The sequence below is a fragment of the Pezoporus occidentalis genome, unplaced genomic scaffold, assembly GCF_034315485.1.
Source record: "Pezoporus occidentalis ecotype Australia unplaced genomic scaffold, CSIRO_AGI_Poc_V1 ctg26, whole genome shotgun sequence".
In the NCBI taxonomy this organism is placed as follows: domain Eukaryota; kingdom Metazoa; phylum Chordata; class Aves; order Psittaciformes; family Psittacidae; genus Pezoporus; species Pezoporus occidentalis.
The window spans coordinates 3594151-3615303 of NW_026914502.1; the positions used below are offsets into that span (position 1 = coordinate 3594151).

General features: G+C 39.3%; 1 protein-coding gene across 3 annotated transcripts in view; it reads left to right on the forward strand.

Annotated features, from left to right (window-relative positions):
* The window catches only part of EPHA3 (EPH receptor A3), a 216187-nt gene that overhangs the window by 179936 nt on the left and 15098 nt on the right, over nucleotides 1–21153 (forward strand). For all 3 annotated transcript variants that reach the window (XM_062623993.1, XM_062623994.1, XM_062623996.1), the window contains 4 exons: nucleotides 4337–4522; nucleotides 10004–10065; nucleotides 12342–12551; nucleotides 20438–20587. In XM_062623993.1, coding sequence (XP_062479977.1) covers nucleotides 4337–4522; nucleotides 10004–10065; nucleotides 12342–12551; nucleotides 20438–20587 — 608 coding nt within the window. The remainder of the gene's footprint in view (nucleotides 1–4336; nucleotides 4523–10003; nucleotides 10066–12341; nucleotides 12552–20437; nucleotides 20588–21153) is intronic.

A 21153-nucleotide genomic window follows, 5' to 3' on the forward strand; every position in this document is an offset into this window, starting at 1 on the left:
ATGAGAAGACAGTGATTTGAGAAGAAGGGATTCATTTAACTGTGTTGAAGTGTGACGTAAGTAATGAGACCTTCAAGTCAGGCAAGTAATCTTGATACTCTGAGGTCCTTTTCCAGGCATTTTTTCACAGCTTTAGCCAGAAGTCTCTGAGAATAGAGGGCAGCTTACACAGCTTTGAAAACATACCCAGACACAATAAGGAAATATTCTTGTCCAAAAGAACCTCAAGGAAAACACGAGGGATTTTAGTGGGAGGCTAAGCATAAGAAAATTGAGGTCAGGAGCCACTTTTTCAGATTTTTCTTTTAAGTAATTCTTTCTTTTAAAACAACTTACTTGTTTTTATGGATCCAGTTCAGCAAACCACTTAAGAAGTTTAAATCCAATTGGATAGCAAGAAAATGCTACAAAAAAAGTACTTTCTTGATGTGGGATAGATTTACAGATGTGCTTTGCTGAACATGAAAGCCAGCTTTTGTTTTTCTTTCAAAGTTTAAACATACCTGGAACATGACATCTTCTTAATCAAAGTACTTTTGAAATTGAGGGGCTACCTGTCCATGAACTTATGATGAAGGTTTGGAGTGTCTCAGTGAAGGCTTGTAGAACATTGCTGACATTCATGAGGTTTATGAAACGGTAAGTTTAGGTGCCTCTCCAACTTTGAGGGAGTTCTGTGCGCAACAGTACAATCATGATCTGAAACACAGCAAAGTAAAGGGAGTAGCTAATTTCACAGTCATCTTTTACTTGTCCCCTGGGTATCAATGCACAGCAAATGCCATTCACTGATGCACTAAGTAGCCCATTTAAAAAGAAATTAAGATCTCCTGAAGAGTGATCTTTATCGCATGAACAGCCCTCCTAATAATATCTATTTGCTTTCCAGATGTAAATAGACATATCAGTCTGCAGGGCAGGTTATGCAGTGTTTATGTGTGAGTATAATCAAAAATAAACACTTTAGAAAGGCTCTATGTGAAAATGTAGAGCCATCAAACTCATCTCTTTTTGGTTTTCTACCTTCCAACTTGGACACAAGTCCTTATTCCTCCTAAACAATATCTGATGAGATCCAGTCCATTTCTTACTGGGACCATATAGTAATGATTTGCAGGAAGAAAAGATATAGTGTAACTGAATGTCATTATGGACGTTGACCAGGTAGGGTTAGGTAGCATCCGTGCTGCCCTGTATATGAATGAACTGAAGGTTAATGTGCCCAGTGAGTTTTTTCCAGTGAAATTGTTTTCCATTTTATATTGACAGGCAAGAGTAAGCTCAATTGCTATGAAGGCTCCAACTTTTAGTCTCTTGCTGCATCAACTGGCCTTGAGGCATTTGTAGAATCCGATTAATCACCCAGTTTCTAAACTGTGCAGCCGTGGCTGAAGGGACCGTGTTGATGCACATTAGCCGTAATCTTTTCCTTCCCAGAAGTCAAACAAATATCAGATATATGATTCCAGTTGTAAATGAAGGCTTGATTCCCAGACTGTTTGCTGAAATCACAGCTATAGTCTTCGTTGACCAAAATTGAACAATAGTTTTAAGAGGTTAGCATTTTTTAGCCTTTTTGACCATTAAAATATAGAGAACAGAAAATACGAAGCTGGACAGTGCAAGATTTATTTCAAGCACTTTTTCCCCTTCCTTCTGCTTTCAAGATGTGCTTTAGTCTTCCTCTTTGTAGTTCTCGGATAGTGTTGAGCTGGGGGTTAGTGTCTGAACTGTAGCAGTGTTTGTGCTTGGTAAAGTATACTTGTCATTTTGGTTTGCAGAGATTGAATAGTTTTAATTAAGAAGTCTGAACAGGATTCGACACCCATTACTTACTAGTAATAGGTTTTACAATTCATTTTCTGAGCTGCTGCCTGTCTTGGCAGCATGAAATACAACTAATGTTAGAAACAAAGGATGCAATCTATTTTAGTAGTATATATGTATTTAAAGATACATACTCTGAGTTTAATTTTCTTTATTACATTAGTACCAGATCAGCATGCCTGGAGGATGAAGCACCTCAGCAATTGGTGATAAGATATGGTGACTTTCACTTCTATGTTGACTTAAATCTAGCCTGTGTTAACAACAGAGAAAGGTCATTGACCTGTGACACATTTGATCAGGTGTTTTGTTTAAATTGGCTGTCTAACAGAGAAACCATATAAAATAAAGCTGAAAAGTGACCTCAGGAGGTCATGAAGCCCATACCCTTTCCCACCTTCTTGGGTACTGCTCTTGACAGATGCTTATTTATAATCTACAAGATAAGAGTTTGTAGACTCCATAAAAAATCTTTTGTACTGTCCAAGTGTCCTTACTGTTTGAATTATTTTCCTGATCTAACTGAGCTTTATTGTAACTTGAGACTATTCTTGGGTTTACCTTTTCTGCATAGAATAAGGAGCTGGCGTCCATATAACCGTAATTTCAATAAGCCTAAACTATTGTCATCTCTCTCTCTCATCTCATTCCTTGTTGTGAATAAATAATGCCAAGTCCTTGAGCTTTTGAATGCGGACACACAGCCCTGACTTTTAAGGCTCAGGTCATTGTTCTTTCCCCCTTTATCATGCCCAAATTGCGTTGCTGCATACGAGGCATGAACTCTACTGCAAAAGAATAATTTCAGTTTGCAGATGAATGGGCTGAATGTAACATCTCAGATGTATCCCATGTGGTATCGCATCTGAAGTCAGTAGTGAAGGGCTATCAACCCATCATACATTTCCGAGCATTAAATCTATGAAGAGCAAAATGATTTAAATTTGCCTATTAAAAATACTTTATTTCTGTGGATTTTGGTCATTTTTAGTTTTCACAGATGTTGCTTAATGTAAACAATCAGCTGCAGATATAAAGAAAGAATCATTGTGGGCAAATGAGCTCCAAGAGCCTTTGCTCTTTAGAGGCAGAGTTATGCTATTGCACTTAGGATTATTGCACTTTAAGTGGGGAAAAGCTCATATGTAAGCAGTATCATCACTCTTTCCATGGTACTTCACTCACAAGTAAAATCAAAATTCCCAGTTTGCATGAAAATGATGCCAGCTAGATTTAGATTTATAGGATTAGTTTGTTTCCAGCTCAGACTTTCTGTACAAGGCCACTTGACAAAATATGGCACGATGGACTATTTATATTTAGATCTCCTGTATTCTGATGAAAGAACTTGAGTAGCCATGTGTTAGAAAATGAGTGTGAAAGCCCTCCAGCAATACCCTGTAACTTCTTGAAAGATAACAAACAAAGCACACACACAAACCAGCAACCAACCAACCTTTCTTCCCTGATCAGTATAGTGTTTTCCTTGTCTTTAAAGAATTTTGTGGGGACAATTCTTGCTATCATATTTCTTGTGTATTTTAGCCATTCTCTGTTTTTATTGTGTTTCTCATCATTTCAATTGTTTTGCCATTGAAACAAGGAGAAAAAAATGTACCTACTGTTATTTTAACTGGGATGTTGTAGGTGCAGTTTATTATATTGTACGAAATCTAAGATAGGGGTTGGATAACTGGGAATCAAAAGTCAGCTGCTGCTCAAATGTTAAGGTGCTGAAATTTCCATTAAATGCTTTATGTAATCATTAGCTAAATATAGAAATCTTCGAGTGTTTTCTTCCAGCAATTTGTCTACATATGTAATATGTGCTTATCTGAATGCCAAGGTAATTTTCTCTGTATGTTCTTCTTGGATGTTACATAGCAAAGGATAAACCATGTTTTATAAAAGTAAGCATGCAGTGATATCTGCCATTTTCTATTTAGGGATCTCACACAAGATGCAGTGGGCACAATATTCATGGTGGACTATCAGGTCGTGTAGTCCCACAGTGACAGTATATATTTGCATTATTAGATCCATTTGAATAATGACAGAACAAAGATAATCTGTATGGATTTATTTTCCCTTTGCAGCTGTGTAGATAAATTATTTCGTTATGAATTATCTTGCTACTTTAAGTGAAATATGTTTGGTAGAAATGAAGAGTAAGGATGCGTGATTATTCTCATACTTACTTCTGTGTTGATTGGCCCTCCTACCATTGTCTCAAAGGCCATCAACTGAAACAAAAATGGGATTTTCTGGTCACATTTATGCATTCCTCTGCTCTGCAGTCATCTGGATATGTGAAATTGTCCAGTTGGACAGCTGGAAAACCCAAGCATGGAAATGTTAAGTAGTTGTCCAAAGGTCTCCTTTGGAGCTCTGATCTGTGGCCCACCAGTAAACATCACACCTCAGGGATTCTTGCTGAATGCTGTCTTCTTTCTTAAATCCCCATGAAATAACTATATTTAATCTTTTGTCACTTTTTGCACTTTTTTAGGGGAATTTGGAGAAGTTTGCAGTGGGCGCCTGAAGCTGCCTTCTAAAAAGGAAATTTCAGTGGCTATCAAAACCCTGAAAGTTGGTTACACAGAGAAACAGAGGAGGGACTTCCTTGGAGAAGCAAGCATCATGGGACAGTTTGACCACCCTAACATCATTCGATTAGAGGGAGTCGTCACTAAAAGTAAGCTGTCAGAGGCACATCTGTTTTGTATGGGAAGTGTCACTGGAGGACCCCTTCCAACCTAAATTGTTCTGGGATTTGCTGGTCTTTCAGGAGCAAAAGCAAATAAAAAGCTGACTCATCCATGTTTATTCTCTGCAAACCCTTCCAGAAACGTTTATGCTCTAACCCTGTCAATATGTACCAGATAGCCTTTAAAAGAGATAACAGCAGAAACACATAGTTTGGCTTTTGCAGTGTATATTGTATTTCCTTAAAAGCAGGAAAAACATTACCCGTGTGAAAGCACCAGCTAACCCCGCACTGATGGATCCAATGAGGAATGGTATCGGAGGCAATTGCCTGCAGTGCAGCTGCAGGATCTTCACTGGCTTGCTGCTTGCGGGCTGCTGAGAACTTAGAAACCATGCCCTGGGTTGATGAGCTGGGAAAAACATGGGAATAAAAACAGTCTGCATAAAAAAAACCCAGAGAACGCATAGAAAAATAAGCGTTTCTGTAATGAACTGGCAGGTTTAATAAACTCCAGAGCTACAAATTGCTACAGAGTGGCCAAGAGGCACTCACTGATCATCTGTTACCAGTCACAGAGTCTAAGGGTTCCTAATTGCACTGAGCAATATGTTCTGCTTTCAACCAAGTCATTAGATGTTATCATTAGCACAAATTAATGAACAGCCTACCTGGCTCTGGCAACTGGTACCAGTAAATTAATGAGTAAATCCAAGCTTCTTCCTGCATGGTTTCCATGAAGGGAAAAGAATACTCCATGTTACTCTATGTGATATTCAGTACACATGGACGTACTGATGTCTGTATTCAGTGCGCATCAGTGCATACCAGTATGAGACATTTTAAAGATCCTGAACCTCCAGAATACCTCTTAGTAAAAATCTAAAGGTGAAATAAATGCAGAAGTAAATAAAAAATCTTGGGACCTTCCGATGCCGGTCGTAAAATTGATTTTATTTCTTTGATAATATATATATTTTCTTTACTGAGACATTTTCTATATCTGCCCCTGGTTGTTTCTGTTATGGGTGTAGGGGTTTTTTGTTAAAGCTTATTTTTGTCTATTTTTTATGATAACAAATCACCTTCTCATTTTGAGCCCCCAAAAAAGGAACTGAAACCTCCATCCACATGTGGCACCTGCCTGAAGAGTAACATATTTGAAGAACCCTCTCCAACTCTACTGTCATCTAGGTAACAGCAGGTTGTAACAGGCATTTCTGAGACATCAGTAGCCTCCTCTAAGCTGCCCATGCTCTTCTCCTCATGAGTAGGTGGTGGGATTGAGTGATGGTGATACTGCCTTGTTTAGGCAAATTCTGGCTCTCATGCTCTCATTGAGGCAAGATGTTTCCTAGCTCATCCTAGAGGACTCTGCTGGCAAAGCAGCTCCTTGCCATTTCAATGAACTGAGAACATTTACAGTTTAACTGGGTAGAAGTATACCAAATACCTTGTTGTTAAGTGGATGGTTTTACTGGGTTTAAGGAACTTTTATTTTAAATTGCATGAGTCAAGGTGTCAGGAGAACAGACAGGTATGAAAGTACTTGGTAGCTTACTGCAACAAATTATATTAAATTTAAAAAAAAACAACCCAAAACACAAGAATGTGTTTAAAAATAGCTAGTGAAAGGTATGTAGAAAAAACTATGTGTTATGAAGAGACATAATTACAATAATAATGCTCTAAGTGTGATTTATAAAAGTCTATTTTGCTGATTTAAATAACAAAGAATCATAGAATCACAGAACAGGGTTGGAAAGGACCTTCAGATCATCCAGTTCCAACCCCCCTGCCATGGGCAGGGACACCTCACACTAAACCATGGCACCCAAGGCCTCGTCCAACCTGGTCTTGAACACTGCCAGGGATGGAGCATTCACAACCTCCCTGGGCAACCCATTCCAGTGCTTCACCACCCTTACAGTAAAGAACTTCTTCCTTATATCCAATCTAAACTTCCCCTGTTTAAGTTTTAACCCATTACCCCTTGTCCTGTCACTACAGTCCCTAATGAAGAGTCCCTCCCCAGCATCCCTATAGGCCCCCTTCAGATACTGGAAGCTGCTATGAGGTCTCCACGCAGCCTTCTCTTCTCCAGGCTGAACAGCCCCAACTTCCTCAGCCTGTCTTCATACAGGAGGTGCTCCAGCCCCTGAGCATCCTTGTGGCCTCCTCTGGACTTGTTCCAACAGTTCCATGTCCTTTTGATGTTGAGGACACCAGAACTTCAGCTCAGGTCTCACAGTCACACAGACACACGCTTTGTACAGGCAGAATAAGATTTGCAGTCCCAAAATTACTTGACACTGAAGCATCAGCCTGTACACAGCTGAGCTAAAATCTGTTCTGTTACTTTTTTGTTGCACTATAGAAAATTATTTAATTGCTGTGCATGCAGAATTTGTGCATTGCTTTGAATGCGCATTACTAATTCTGTCTGTATTCTGTATAACTGACTATTAGTAAATTTGCTACTCAGCTATATTCACAGCAGACTGCTGTGTTTCAGGGGGTTGGGAGTGCCAGCTGCCTGTCACATTTAACTATGAGAGACTGAGCTCTGAATATTCCCAGCTGAAGTCAATAAAAGCCTCAGGGATACAGCACCCTCTCCAGATAGCTTGAGTATAGGAGGTGAGAAAACTGCTCTGAAACTATTTGTTTCTGCTTCTCTAGGTAAAATTATATGGCAGAGATGCAAGTGAAGATAATAATCTATTTTCTTTAACGTTCTGTTGGGTAATAGAAGAAGGTTGTGGGGGTTTTGTGTTTTTTAAACCAAACCAATATACTGTAATAACACATTAGGCAGTGTTCCTACTTTTTAATGGTAGTTATTGAATCACACTGAAAAGCATTAGTTTGTGTATAGTAAGTAGAGAGCCTGTGGAATATTTACTGGATCACTCTCAGTACAGGTAGTGCATGATAAGCAGGCAGTATGACCTTTTCTTCATTAACCACATTCTATTTGACAGATGGCCCTTAGCAATGATCTAGCTTTTCATACTAAGCAGGTCTTCTGAAGCAACTCCTTGTAACTGCAACTGGCACAATCCCTGTAATAGGGGTGTAGGAAGTTCTCAAGCTGGGATGGCTCTGGTTTGCCAGGAGACAAGCCACCGATAGCATGAAGGAGGTGCATCAGAAAGACTCCAGTCCTTTGCTTCGATGCAGGGTTGTTCCCCTCCTTCACGTTAGTTTCTGTTGTGTGTTTCCCTGTCACTACCCTGTTCTCCTCAGCATGCTGCAGGCAGTAGCCTTAATAACCAGCGTGCATGTTCTGCTTAGTTTACTAATAATTTACAGCAATTTGTAGCCTGTTAGTATAATAAATTTCAGCAACACTGTTGACACGAGTTGTTATCATGTATAAAGGCTGTGCTTTGATAAATGAATGCAGAATGGTCTTTTAAAAGCCCACCGTGTTGCTTCTGAGCATGTGCTTCCTATTACAGACACATTTCCAACTGAATGAGAGTGCAGTGCTGCACTTGGGGCTTCCCGAGTAGGAGCGAGCAAGGCAGGAAGATGCTCTCTTAATAAGTTGGAAGATGTATCTTCTTATTCTAGTTTTACTCATCTGATGTGTCATAAAATTCTCTGAGTTTATACATAAACCAAGCAACCATATCCTGTTTTCAAACTACGTGGATTTATCATAGGACGTTTTGGATAGCTTCATCAGTGCATTGCCCTGTGATTGAAAGATTCAGCAGCATTTTCTGTGCATTACCAGAAATGCCTTTGGGTTAATATTAGATGCACACTGTAAGTTAGGTATTTTTCCTTGCACTGAATATTTCTTGCTAACAAGAATAAGCAAGCAACAGATTTTTTTGTTTATTTTCATTTTACCTGTATCCTATTCTATATCATTCAAGTTTAATGTTTTGGATAGATTGTTCCTACTAGTCAATGGATGTCAGAGTCAATTACCCATCAGTGTGACTCTCACGATGTAACACATCGTTTGCACAGCAGAAAGAAGGTATTTTAACCTGTTAATCCACGCAAAGGACAAAGGATTTTCTTCTTGTTATATTGATGTTTATCTTCTAAGAATTTCTAGTTGGTAGAAGTTGTGTTTTCTGAAAAACAAACAAAAAAGTAGTTGTTACTGTTTACTTTGCTTTTTTAATGGCTTTCTTGCTTTGAGTTATACTGAGTACCTCTTTCAAGCATCATGCTGTTCAATTTTAAAAGCTAAAATGTCACCATGCCTGCTATACAATATGCAGGCCTTTGTCATGCTTTTATGGTCAGATGCCTTCCTGTACTGTATGTGAAATAATAATTCATCTTCTTAAATAACTTCATGCTTTTGCCCACCTTTCTCTCTACCACAGAGAGAAAATAAACAAAGCTTTAGAACGTATTATGAAATAATAAAATCCATGCGATGGTAAAATATTAGCAGGGCAATGACCTTTGTCTGGAAACTTCACCGTAATCACATTCATTTTTGCATTCATTTCTCTCCAACATGTCAGAGTTGCATATGAAATCTTGGTTATTGTTACAAAATACCTTAGGGCAGAAAGAATGCTTTCAAAACCTGATCTGAATCCGCATGGACAAGCTTTGAAAGATACCAGAAGCTTTCCAAGGATGCAGGGCTGTTTGTTCAGAGCTTGCCACTGCCCCACGGATGCAGCATGGTTGGCCCCCAGCTATGTTAGCAGGAGAGGACCAGGTTCATGTTGTCAGTGATGCCCGCAGAGGGAGGCAGGACTGCCTGCAAGGAGGGCTAACCTCCAGTACTGGAAGGTGGCCGTGTTACAGCTCTGCTTTTCTTTCCAGTACCCTGTGTTACTCTGATTCTGCACTTTCCCCATTTCTTTCCCCACCTCAACATTTTCTATGGCTTATGCTAGGAAAATACTGAAGCTTAATAGTTTATATGCATTATAAATACCTTCCTGAAGGAGAGCATTTTTTGCTATTGCCTCTATATATGCTTTTCATCTCTCCCTTATAGCAGTATCTGAGGAACATACTGGCTGTACCCACATGGTAGAGCACTGCTCCACAGTCCTTGCACCTCTGTGGAGAGCACCTCAAGAAAAACCACAGCTCCTGCCACAGCAAGTGCCCAGTTCCCTTCCAGAGGGAACCTTGGGGGCAATTGCGTGGCAGAATACACCAGCTTAATTGCACATATTCAACAGTTCTATGAAGGATTATATTCAATAGTGATGGATAAAACACTGTATCCTGAAAATGCAGGATGCTTCACTTGTTTCTTGACACTTGAGCTGCTAAAAATCCAATCGGTTGATGTCAGTAGAATCACAATTATGTTGTGCACAGAGCTGGGTTTGCCCATGCATCTTCTGCTTTCTTTCTCACTGTAAGATTAACCTTGGGATTTGGAAGATTTGGGCACATTTCTGTAATGCTTGGTCTTACAGATCCATATGTATTCATTTTGAATGTGTGACCACTGTGATCTACTTGCAGGTAAACCAGTTATGATTGTTACTGAGTATATGGAGAATGGTTCCTTGGACAGCTTCCTACGGGTAAGTGCAGTAGAATAGTAGGTGGTACAGAACCGGCCCTTGTCCTGGATCTGTTATGGATTCGTTGCCACTCTGCTCTGATCATCAGCTCTTGTTGCTTGATATTTCATTATTACCATTTGGTTTTGTGTGCTCAGAAAGCCAGGTAGGGATCTACTAGTCCATTTTGTCTGCTTGCAGTAAGTATTACATCAAAACAAAGAGAATTTCGGTGTTATTAGTATATCACATCTGTGAAAAACTAAACCAAAACATCATTCTGGCACACAAAAATGATAATTGTTTTTCTGAGGGCTGAAAAGCAGTTATGGTTATTGGTTGGCAATCAGTCTTACCAAATGACTTCAAAAATGAACAGATTTGTGGCAATTCTATCAGCAAACCAACAGTACTGATCAGAGAGCTGTTTCCTTCTATATGAAAAGTTTAGGGAATAACCCCATACCTGAGGGTGTTCAAAATGTTTTGCTAGAAAACTCTATTGGCCTGTTTTCTTTCCCCGACCTTAGACATCCTAATGCTGTGGTTGATTTATCTTTGTTTTCTGTCAAAGTTGGTAGCGTGCCTAAAAAAACGTGAACGCTCCCTGTGTCACCAAGATTTACTTGTTGCAAAACAAGAAGTGTAACAGAAATGAAATCCCATCTGAGGGGAAACACTAGTTTAATTTGAATTTGTTAGGGCAAACTCACTTGTGGCTGGGAGACTGCTTTGGTTCTGCCACGGTTGAATGACATTATCCCCCAAATTCATAACATCGAACTAGATGTTTAACCCCAAAAGGGGATATATTGTCAACCTTAGTTTCAGTATGTACTATATATGTTATGATGTCCACTGGAGCATGTAAAATACATATAAATAACGTGTCAGTATATCTGAATGAAATATATCTGTACTGAAATACATATATTTTGTTTAGGCTTAAAAAGCACTGAAGAAAGGGGAATGATTTCTGGCAGTACTAAACAGTCGTTCAGGTTGTTCATTTCAGTGTGGTTGTTTGGTTTGTTTGGTGTTTCATTTTTATACTGTTGTGTGGAAACAGATAAAAACCTTGTGACTCATATCACGGGCAACTCAGGCCACATAGCCCTCTTTATAAATGCCTTTCGAAGCGGCTTATTTTGCTTTTCCCATTGCCAGTGAAAGGCTATCCGAATGTCTAATTCCTTTCATGGTTAGAAGCCTTCTGATTTCTAGCTAAATCTTCTCCAGTGTCTATATAAATTCTCGTGCTGGCTCTAGTTAAAGGTTTCATAGCAGGGAACTGCTAAGAGTCTTTTATAATAATTAATTTCTTCATGAAAGGGAATTCTGAGAGGTTCTTTAAGCATCCTCTGTGCCATATATTTGTCTAATGCTTATAGTGCTAATATTGCCCCGAAGTGTATTAATCAAAAATTAAATTAGTTCAATCTGTCTTGCAGACTGACTTGTGTGAGCTCACCCCACATGGCAGAGCCAGCTCCCTTGTATTTAATAAAATCCTGGAAGAAGCAGCAGGAAAAGCTGGAGAGCTGCCCATGATGATACATTTACAGCACTGGGAAATTCATTTGAGAGCTGCACTAGGACGTACTGTTGTCCTGTCATCTGTGTGTCTATATATCAGTATCAAAGCTAGATGTTAACAAACAGCATCAGTGATAGCTGGAAGATTTAAAACATGTGGCTAGTAGACAATTAGAAATATATGCAGCATTTGGTTTCTAGGCTAAGCCCCAGTGTGTTTAAGTGACTTTTCCTGAAGTTGAGGAAAATTTCAAGGAATTAGTTTATATTTAATGGAATTTGAAAGCCCCTGAATCAGATCAGCCTTTGCTTTTGCTAAAAAATAACAAACCCAGCTTATGTAATAGAAAACTTTCATTAGTCCATTGGGTAATGCTGGGATTTTCACTAACAAATCCTGTGGCCTTTCAGGGAAGTTGGACATCTGTTTCTCTAATGTCCTGATGCTCCAGTCTCAGGAGCACGCACAGCTTAGATTTATGTCCTGCTTTCACACAGGTCCCAACTAGGAAATTAAAATTCTGATGACAGCAAGAACAGGAAAAATGAATTTTAATCTCAATTGAAAATCTGTCCCCTTCCCTCAGCTGACTGGGAGATTGTCTTCTGAAGGTCAAAGTAGTTCCACTTGTGACATTTAAATCACGGCCCCCGCCTCATGAGCTCTCCACTTGAGGAGCCTCCAGGGTCTCTATCAAGAATTCAGTGCAAGGAGGAGGAACGTGAGCAGTCTCTGAAATGACATTTCATATGTTTTCCAGAAACATGATGCCCAGTTCACGGTCATCCAGCTAGTAGGCATGCTTCGAGGGATCGCATCTGGCATGAAATACTTGTCAGATATGGGTTATGTCCATCGAGATTTAGCTGCTCGTAACATCCTCATCAATAGTAACTTGGTATGCAAAGTCTCAGATTTTGGTCTCTCTCGTGTACTAGAAGATGATCCAGAAGCTGCTTACACCACAAGGGTGAGTTTCTGTCTTTGTTTATCCTTTTAAAATTCCCATTGGTTGTGACAAGAGTTAGAAGTCTGAGGCAGTCCCTGAAGTTTTTACTCCGTGTTGCAGGGGCCATCCAGTTTCGCATGGCCAGAGATGTTCAATAAGCCATAACCATCACAGCTATTTTACAATTCATTTCTCAGAGAAGGTAGAAGGCAAAAAATGAGGTTTATTTTGTTAGATTATTTTTCTAAGAGAATACAAAATTCTTGGCTCTGTTTCTTTCTGCTGGCTATGGAAAGAAGCGAGTACCACAATTACGGTCTGAGTTGGTTTAGCCCACGGTCATGTAAGACTTTATGTGCGCTTTAAGCAGGTTTTGTTGCACTGCTGCTTTAGCTCCCAACCAGCAAAAGACAAATCCTACTCAGCAATACTTTTTTAATTTAAATTGGTTTTTTACCCTTTTGTGTTTTCTATTATGATGAGACATGTGTCTGATAGGAGCATACTGATGCCACTGTTCTGCAAGGGCGTTTCAGTTATACCTGCTGTTGTACCCCTAACTGAGAGAAAACTTGAGTAAACCAGGAAAAGAAATATTACTTAACAATGTCATAAACCTCCTGTGCTTTCTCCTTCTTATATCATATATACAAAGTGATACCCAGCTTTTGAAAAGGTTATGAGATCAAGGAGACTTATCTCTGTTTTGTCCTGAGATAGAGAAGCTTTTATCCCATAGGCAACTGCCCATAGTATAGGCTGCTGCTTGTTTCTTTTCTGAAGTTCATCCTGACTGAAAGCTACTTGGAAGCTACGGTGTTGGCTTAGAGCCTTATGAATGCCACAGCATCTTCTAATTACAGCTTTGCTGCACCTCTTGTTGTCATTTGAATAACACTTCTGTTTTACTGTAGAAACCTTGAAGGCATACATTCAGCTTTGTATGCATAGGTACTACACTGGCATGTCTGGTTGTTCACTTTAATCCTATTGCAAGTGGATTTTATTAACTTCAGAAAAAGTGGCATTAATATCCAGTTTCTTAGTCAAGTGTAGTTTGCATTGATGCTAGTAATTGTCTCATCCTCAGTGTACAAACCAGACTGGAGTAGAATGCATGGGCAAAATCTTAATGTGGGTTTTCTAGGGCTTCCTTCATTCCTGATCGCTGACAGAAGCAATCATTTAGTGTGGTAGTTTGCATACTGTCTTGCTCATGATTGAAATAAAATAACATAACAAATGAGTAAAGAAATCCTAGCTGTTTCTTTATACATTATATATACACAGATATTTATAGATACAGATTTATCAATCATACCTTCATAACTTAACCAGGCATAAAGACTCTATTCTTTACTTGACCTTTCAGTGCTTTCTTTGACCACTGATAAGCTTTGTCGTGTTGTTAGAAATATGCAGTATATACCAATTTAGAAAACTGTCTGCAGAGATCACTCGTGATTAATATAAAGGGACATTAGTAGGAGAAAACAGTTTTCATTCTCAGTATAGGTGTAGCATTAATAAGTAAATCATAACATAGTGCTAGAGATCCTCAAGAGAAAATTGCCTGTAGTTCAGCCAGAAGTGTATTGCTTTGTCAGATATACTTGCCTGCCCTCTTTTTAAAAGCTCCTGCGGAAGTAATGGGTGTACTGTCCTCAAGGTAAGCAGGTACTTATCTAGTCTTCTTCTTCAGGATGTACATGTGCAAGCTAAAGCAATTACTCTATGTCCTACCACCACTGTCCATAGGCATAGCTCCCCTCAAACTATATAGCACACAGCTTTATAAGGGAAGCATGTAAATGAAGTGTACATCAGCGACGCACACCCATGGGTGGCTAGGACAAGCCAGGATGCACAGCGTGTCAGTGTTTCCAGACAGCGTTATATGTGAATTTCCTATGGCCTAGTGCAGTGTTGAATTTTTTCTTTCAGCCACCTGTTTTCTAAGCCTACCTGCCTATTTACATGTAGAGAGTGGAATCAGATGGAAATAAACTGTTTTGTAAAGTGAAATCATCTGTGTTCAGTAAACTCCATCTGGCATTTATGGTGTACGTGCAAACTGCTGCAAGAAGATGCTCATATATTTAAAACCTCCAAATATAGCCTAGGACAAATCTCATTTTCTTCAGAAATAGTTGCTGCAAAAACCTCTGCCACATCTGGACTCTTAGAGAAGGACAAGGCTGTTTGCTATTCATTCTTTTGCTCAAGTTTCCTTTGAAGTGTATCTTCTCTACATGTATACAAAGGTAGCGTGTCCCTGGGATATGTTTGGTCCCCAGCTTAAAAAACTGGGGGCTATGAGTGTTAAACAGAGCTCCACTCCACTGGCAGAAAGCTGGGCAGTTCATTCTCCTCCTGCTTAGTCATATCACATCTCATATAACAGGACCATTTCCTAGGCTGCTTCTGGTTCATTTTGCAAGTACTAATTATATGACAAAAGCAAGACAAAAATAGTGCCACTTCTTAAAAATAATGGCATCGTCCAAAAACGTGTCGTGCCTTTAACACTAAAGGATGTCAACTGCTCAGTAAGATCTTTGAAAAGACCAAAAACATAAAAAACCCAAACTGTAACCACAATTCCAAACAGTCAAACAGCGAAGTGTGTGTTATGTTAATGGGCAGAGCCTGTTGCCAGCCCTCCACCTCTTCCCACTCCCAGTTATTCGTTTAGTGTCAGTGGTACCAGTGAAATTTGTAGTTAGCTGCAAAGATGAGTGATTTGTCCATTTAGCTTCCTTATTGTCTGCCTGTAAATGTCCAAGCCTGAGAACAATTCCATTCCTTTAATTCATAATTGCAATTTGGGATCGTTCTTCCCCCAAGAAGCCCAGTCAGCCCTTCAAGCTTTCGAAGCACACCACTGACTGAAGCTTTGTCTGAAGCTTTGCATAAAGGATATGAACATGTACCCTTTCTCATATCAATAATGTATGTATCCCTTTATATATCAATACATAATCTGTGTTATCTATGCTATTGTGCAAGAGCTCTGAAGGACAATGCAGAGATCACAGTTGCATATGTGAAATACAAGGAATCAGGAGTTCTAAGAAGACTTTGCTACCTGACAGGGTCATTTTATACCTCCTGAATTACTGTCACTGACTCGATACCACAAAGGGCTTTTGGCAGCCTGTGGCCTGCCTGCTTACAGAAGCAGAAGCCAGCCTGTGAATCAGGCTGATGGAGCGTTTGGAGGTTTTTTTGACTGAGCCTTTGTGCCGCAGGGAATGTGCTGTAATTATCTGCGTTCTCTGTACCTATTCACTTTTAATTGAGAGGCCAAGATTGTATTAAAATTGTCATTGTCAAATCGATCCGGTTTATTCTTATTATTTTTAGATGCCTATATGACAAGTGGGTGGACTAATGACACGTTATTAAGTGGAAGTAAATTTAAGCCATCACACACGTAGAGGGACTGTAATTATGTCTCTCAAAGACATAATATTTGGGTAATCAGTAGACGAACTTTGACTATTTAAGCACATAGATACATCAGTGATGTTCGTGGCATTTCAATGTAAAACACTGCCCAGTTACTATATTTGCATGGATAATTTCTCATTAAGTCTACATCACTATGCCTGTGCTTTGATGGCAAGTATTCTGGTAGGTGTCCCCACGTAATGGTGCCAGAGCAGGGAGGGCATGGCAAGGCACTGCTCCATTGTGTCCATAGGGAAGGGCGCAAGAGTCTTCTCTGTTAGACACACGTTATTGCAATTGGTGTTTGACAGAAATTTGCTGTGGTTTGTTCACTGCCTGTATATGCAAAACCATGGTAATACAGTCTCAGTGTATTGAAGGGTGTGTCAAAAAAAGGGAAACAAAACCCCACAAATTCTCTTGATAGAGAGGGAGAGAAACTGTATCCTCTTATCATCTACCACTCAAGGAGATCATTTTAAAGGTAAAACTTCCATTAATAAGGGGTGAACAAGTAGCATCAGGTCTCCTTCAGGTGCTTAAGAAGATAAGTCAGGCTCATCTCAACAACGTGTAACCATCTTGGTCTGTATCAGGGCAATATCTCCTGAACTAGCCTAAACCTTTTGCTAATGAATTAATGTCAGGCATTTACCTTCAGGTTTTCCTGCAAAAGTTCTTCTGATAATTCTGTTAGAATCCATTTTTCTTGTGTCTCCATTCCCTGGGTCTGTGGCTTAAGGTGCCTGTGGCAATCACCCTGTAACAGACTGTAAATCAAACTATTGGAATGGGTTATGAAGGCCTGGAAACGGCTTCCTTGCGCTGGAGTACCAGACATGTTGGAAATAAATTGAAGACTTCATTGACATGAAGTGAATTATGCTGAAAGGTCAGATACTGTAGGAGTCACAGCTCCATCTCGATCAGATAGAACTTTTGGCTACTACTAGCTTACTAGTTTCAAACCCCAGGAGTACTTCTTTGACCTAGGCTGCCTGGGATTTTAAGCTGCAATAACAAACTCCTAGAATTTCTAATACTAATGCTTTCTGCTCATATTCAGGCGGCTTATTTGGCTTCATGATGAGCATGCTCTTAAAGGGGCATCATGACAAAAATGTATCAAACCTGTATTTAAATAGTCAGTAAATATACTTCATATAGCTCATGTAGATTTCTCTTCATAAGCCTGTATCAAATAGATTTGGGCAAACCTTTTTCCTAGGCATATATATAATGATTTTTCGTTTAGTAAGTTTGTCTTACACGTTCACTCCTGATAGTAAATAGTATTAGTTTCAGATTTTCCAGTGAAGGATAAGCAACAAAAATAGGAGATAAAGAAGGTTAAATTGTATGAAAGCTTAATGGATGTACATATGTAAATTGAAACAAACAAACAGGCATGATTTCTTAGCACTGTCATCATAGCAGTTTGCCAAGTAGGTATTGTTAAACACGTTTTAAATATTGGGAGACTGGGGAAAGGAGGCAAAAACGCAAAATGATGAGTAAAGAAATAAGTATGAGAACTTAAATTTCCCACTCCAACTCTATGGGTTAGGGGAAAGTCTTTGATTTAAGTTCCGCAAAGGTAAATTAGGTAAGATATCTTTGATCCTGGCAAAAAATATTGCAAAGAATATACTGATTTCAGAAGAGATATGTGTTCAAATGAGATGTGTATTTCTTAGTGGAGAGGAGTGAAAAGGGATCTTCTAATGCTGAATGAGCATGGGGGTTTAGTTTCAAAATAGACTATTTGAATTAGCAAGCACTATAATTTCAAAGGTAATAGCAATAGAAAACCATGTCTTTAGACTGATACAGCTCTTCAGGTTTCCCGCATATATTGATATTTGGACATCTGCTAAAATACAGATGTTGCATAGCCCTTTGGGGGAATTGCTTTTGTGTTAAAATGCTTGTTTGTCGAAAAAATATTTACTAGAACTTTCCCTTTTTTTTTCTATCTTGCCCTTGAATTATTCAAAACCCAGGTCAACAGAGTCCCCTTTTAAATGCAAAGACAAGATTGACGTTTTTATGACAAATAGCGGAACAGAATGGCAAAATTATAGTTTCATACTCTATTAAGTGGCAGTTGATTTCTTTTTAGCTGTATTTTGATACTCTCATTTTATTCTCATTTATGGTAATGCTAGATGTATCTCTAGGCTTGTATAGAGTTACAGCTGAGACTTAGCAAAGAAAATTTATTTGCTTGTAATGGAATCTGGAGTCGATGTGCCTTCATCTTTCACTAAAATGAGCAAAGCCAGAAGAACTTGGTTTCGTTGAGTTTGTAATCTTCCCTGCCCTGCAATAAGCAGCACCAAAATGTTAGGAGGCTAATTAATGTCATTCTGTGTAAATGTGGGTCTGCGATTGTGTAAATGACTTTTTCCATGGGGCTATGAAGGCAAAGACCGTCTATTAGACGTGATATTTCCTGCCCTTGCCTAAAGTGCTCGTGACTTAGCCACAAGCAAACTTTTTCTGTGTGATACCTTGCAGTTATTTCTCTAGGGTTCAGCAAAAAGAGCTCCATTTTTGTATCTTAACATGTAACTAAAACAGTGAGCCTGAAGCCACCCACGGAAATTCAGGTTTTTTTAGAGAGTAATAGTCTAAAAACTCCAAAATGATATTTCTACGTTTCACAGAACCATACATTATGCTGATGCAAGAAAAACAACATAACTACTGCCTGCCTTGAGGGCTTTCTTATATGGCCTGAGTCAGGCCTGCCTGTGTTGCTTATATTTATTCTAATTTGTGCCATATTAGCCATGAAGTTGCAGATGCTTAGGCTTCAGTGTATTTAGGTTTCTAATTCACACTGATGTCTGCACTTCTGTTGTTGACCAAGCTAGTTAAGCCGAGCCTGGAGAAGAGAAGGCTGCATGGAGACCTCAGAGCAGCCTTCCAGTATCTGAAGGGGGCCTATAGGGATGCTGGGGATGGACTCTTCATTAGGGACTGCAGTGATAGGATAAGGGGTAACAGGTTAAAACTTAAACAGAGGAAGTTTAGACTGGATATAAGGAAGAAATTCTTTCCTGTTATGGTGGTGAGGCACTGGAATGGGTTGCCCAGGGAAGTTGTGAATGCTCCATCCCTGGCAGTGTTCAAGACCAGGCTGGATGAAGCCTTGGGTGAGATGGTTTAGTGTGAGGTGTCCCTGCCCATGGCAGGGGGGTTGGAACTGGATGATCTTAAGGTCCTTTCCGACCCTAACCATTCTATGATTCTATGAATATAGTGAGTGTATGGCTGCCATCAGCACAGGTACACTTTATGGAACAGTAGGCAAAACATTACTATCTATACATTTTATTACTTGTTGGTTATTCATTGGAAATAAGAGCACTCCCTTCCTACACAAGTTATTGTGAGGATTTTGCAGTCAAATATATTCACTCCAGAATTACCTGAAGTAACAAAGTATGCACCGCTGTCTTTTAGAATGCTTTCTCATGTGTGACTCTCAAATCAGAGTCTCAAAAACCTCTATCAAAAGCAGGCACCATGGGAAATTGTCTCTTTCATTCTCATCCTGCAGAAACTCAGCCTCAGGCTGCTTATGTGCATTTTACACCTCTGACCTGTGGCATCAAGTGGTGGCCATAATAAGAGATGTTCCCCTAACATTATTAACTGTAATGGTAGCTTTAATTATTTTCAAGTTTACGTGATTTAATGATGGCTTTTATTTCTTGTGACTAAAACACGTTCAAGACCACTTCCCCAGATGACATTTTGGGCTCTCTCTGTGCAGATGACCCCATCTGAATCTGTTTTTCTGTGACTGTCTCTGACAGCTTTGGAGTTGGATGTTTGCGTGTATGGTCACAGCCATTACCTTTTTCTGTGCATTTGGAGGGTTGGTGTTAGTGAAACAAAGCAACGTCATGATCCCTTATTTTCCTTGAATGTCTTAGAAAAACATGGTGAAACCATGCAGAGTCCACACCAAAAGGGAATTCACTTGAGTTACCCTACAAATAGCCAAATCCAACCCTCTGTGCTGTGCAAAAGGGTCTAGCTCTAAGCAGGGATCTCGTACTAGCTTTCTCATCCTTAATGCTGTGTGACTCTTACTAGTTTCCAACCATTTTATATCTGAAAATCAACCATATTTAACACAGCATTTATTATTATCTGTGCATATTATGCTACTCATATATGTGTACATATATCTATACATGTCCATTCACACAGTATGTATACTCTGTATTTATAGATATATCTATGGCTTCAGTGTGTTTTGCACTGTAACATGTTTTACTCTATAGGGTACAAGATGCTTTCTTGGCAATAGCATTTTCCAGCTTATGCTGTGTCATAAACCAATATAATGATAATTAAGAATCTCAGAGGTAAAACGAGCAATCGTGCAAAATTATATTCACTGTATTGAAGTGAAATGGACTTTTCTTTTCTTTTAGGGGGGCAAGATTCCTATCCGATGGACATCACCAGAAGCCATTGCATATCGGAAGTTCACATCCGCCAGTGATGCATGGAGCTATGGAATTGTTCTCTGGGAGGTGATGTCTTATGGAGAGAGACCGTACTGGGAGATGTCCAACCAGGATGTGAGTATATTGTTATCTGAGTGTTACGTTCTTCAAATACAGGATCAAGCTGTGAAAGGAAGCGAAGCATAATGAAACCAGGTGGCTCTGAGTTTTTGACGTTGACATTGAAGAAGATGTACAAATAACAATCTCCAGATCTCCCTGGTCAAGTAAAAGTTCTCATGAGCTTAACAAAAAGCCAAGATCTTTATAGCAGGGTATTTTGGACCTCTGAAGGAAACATCATAGAGAATTTCATAGAATCATAGAATAGTTAGGGTTGGAAAGGACCTTAAGATCATCTAGTTCCAACCCCCCCTGCCTTGGGGACATTCATCATGCTAGTGGTTTTCTGTAGGATGATTCCAGCAATTCCACTGCAGTGAGGTCATTACATTTTACATTCCTTAGCTTATTGTTAGAAAACCCTCCTAAATTTCTGTTGATCCCTTTCGGTTCCACTTGTATAATATTCTGTAGATGTTTTCTGTACATGTCAAATACACAGAATCAATTGTCCTTGGCGCTTGTGAAAATGAGAAGCAAAGCATCTCTAGTAAGAGTTTAATGAAACCAAAATACTT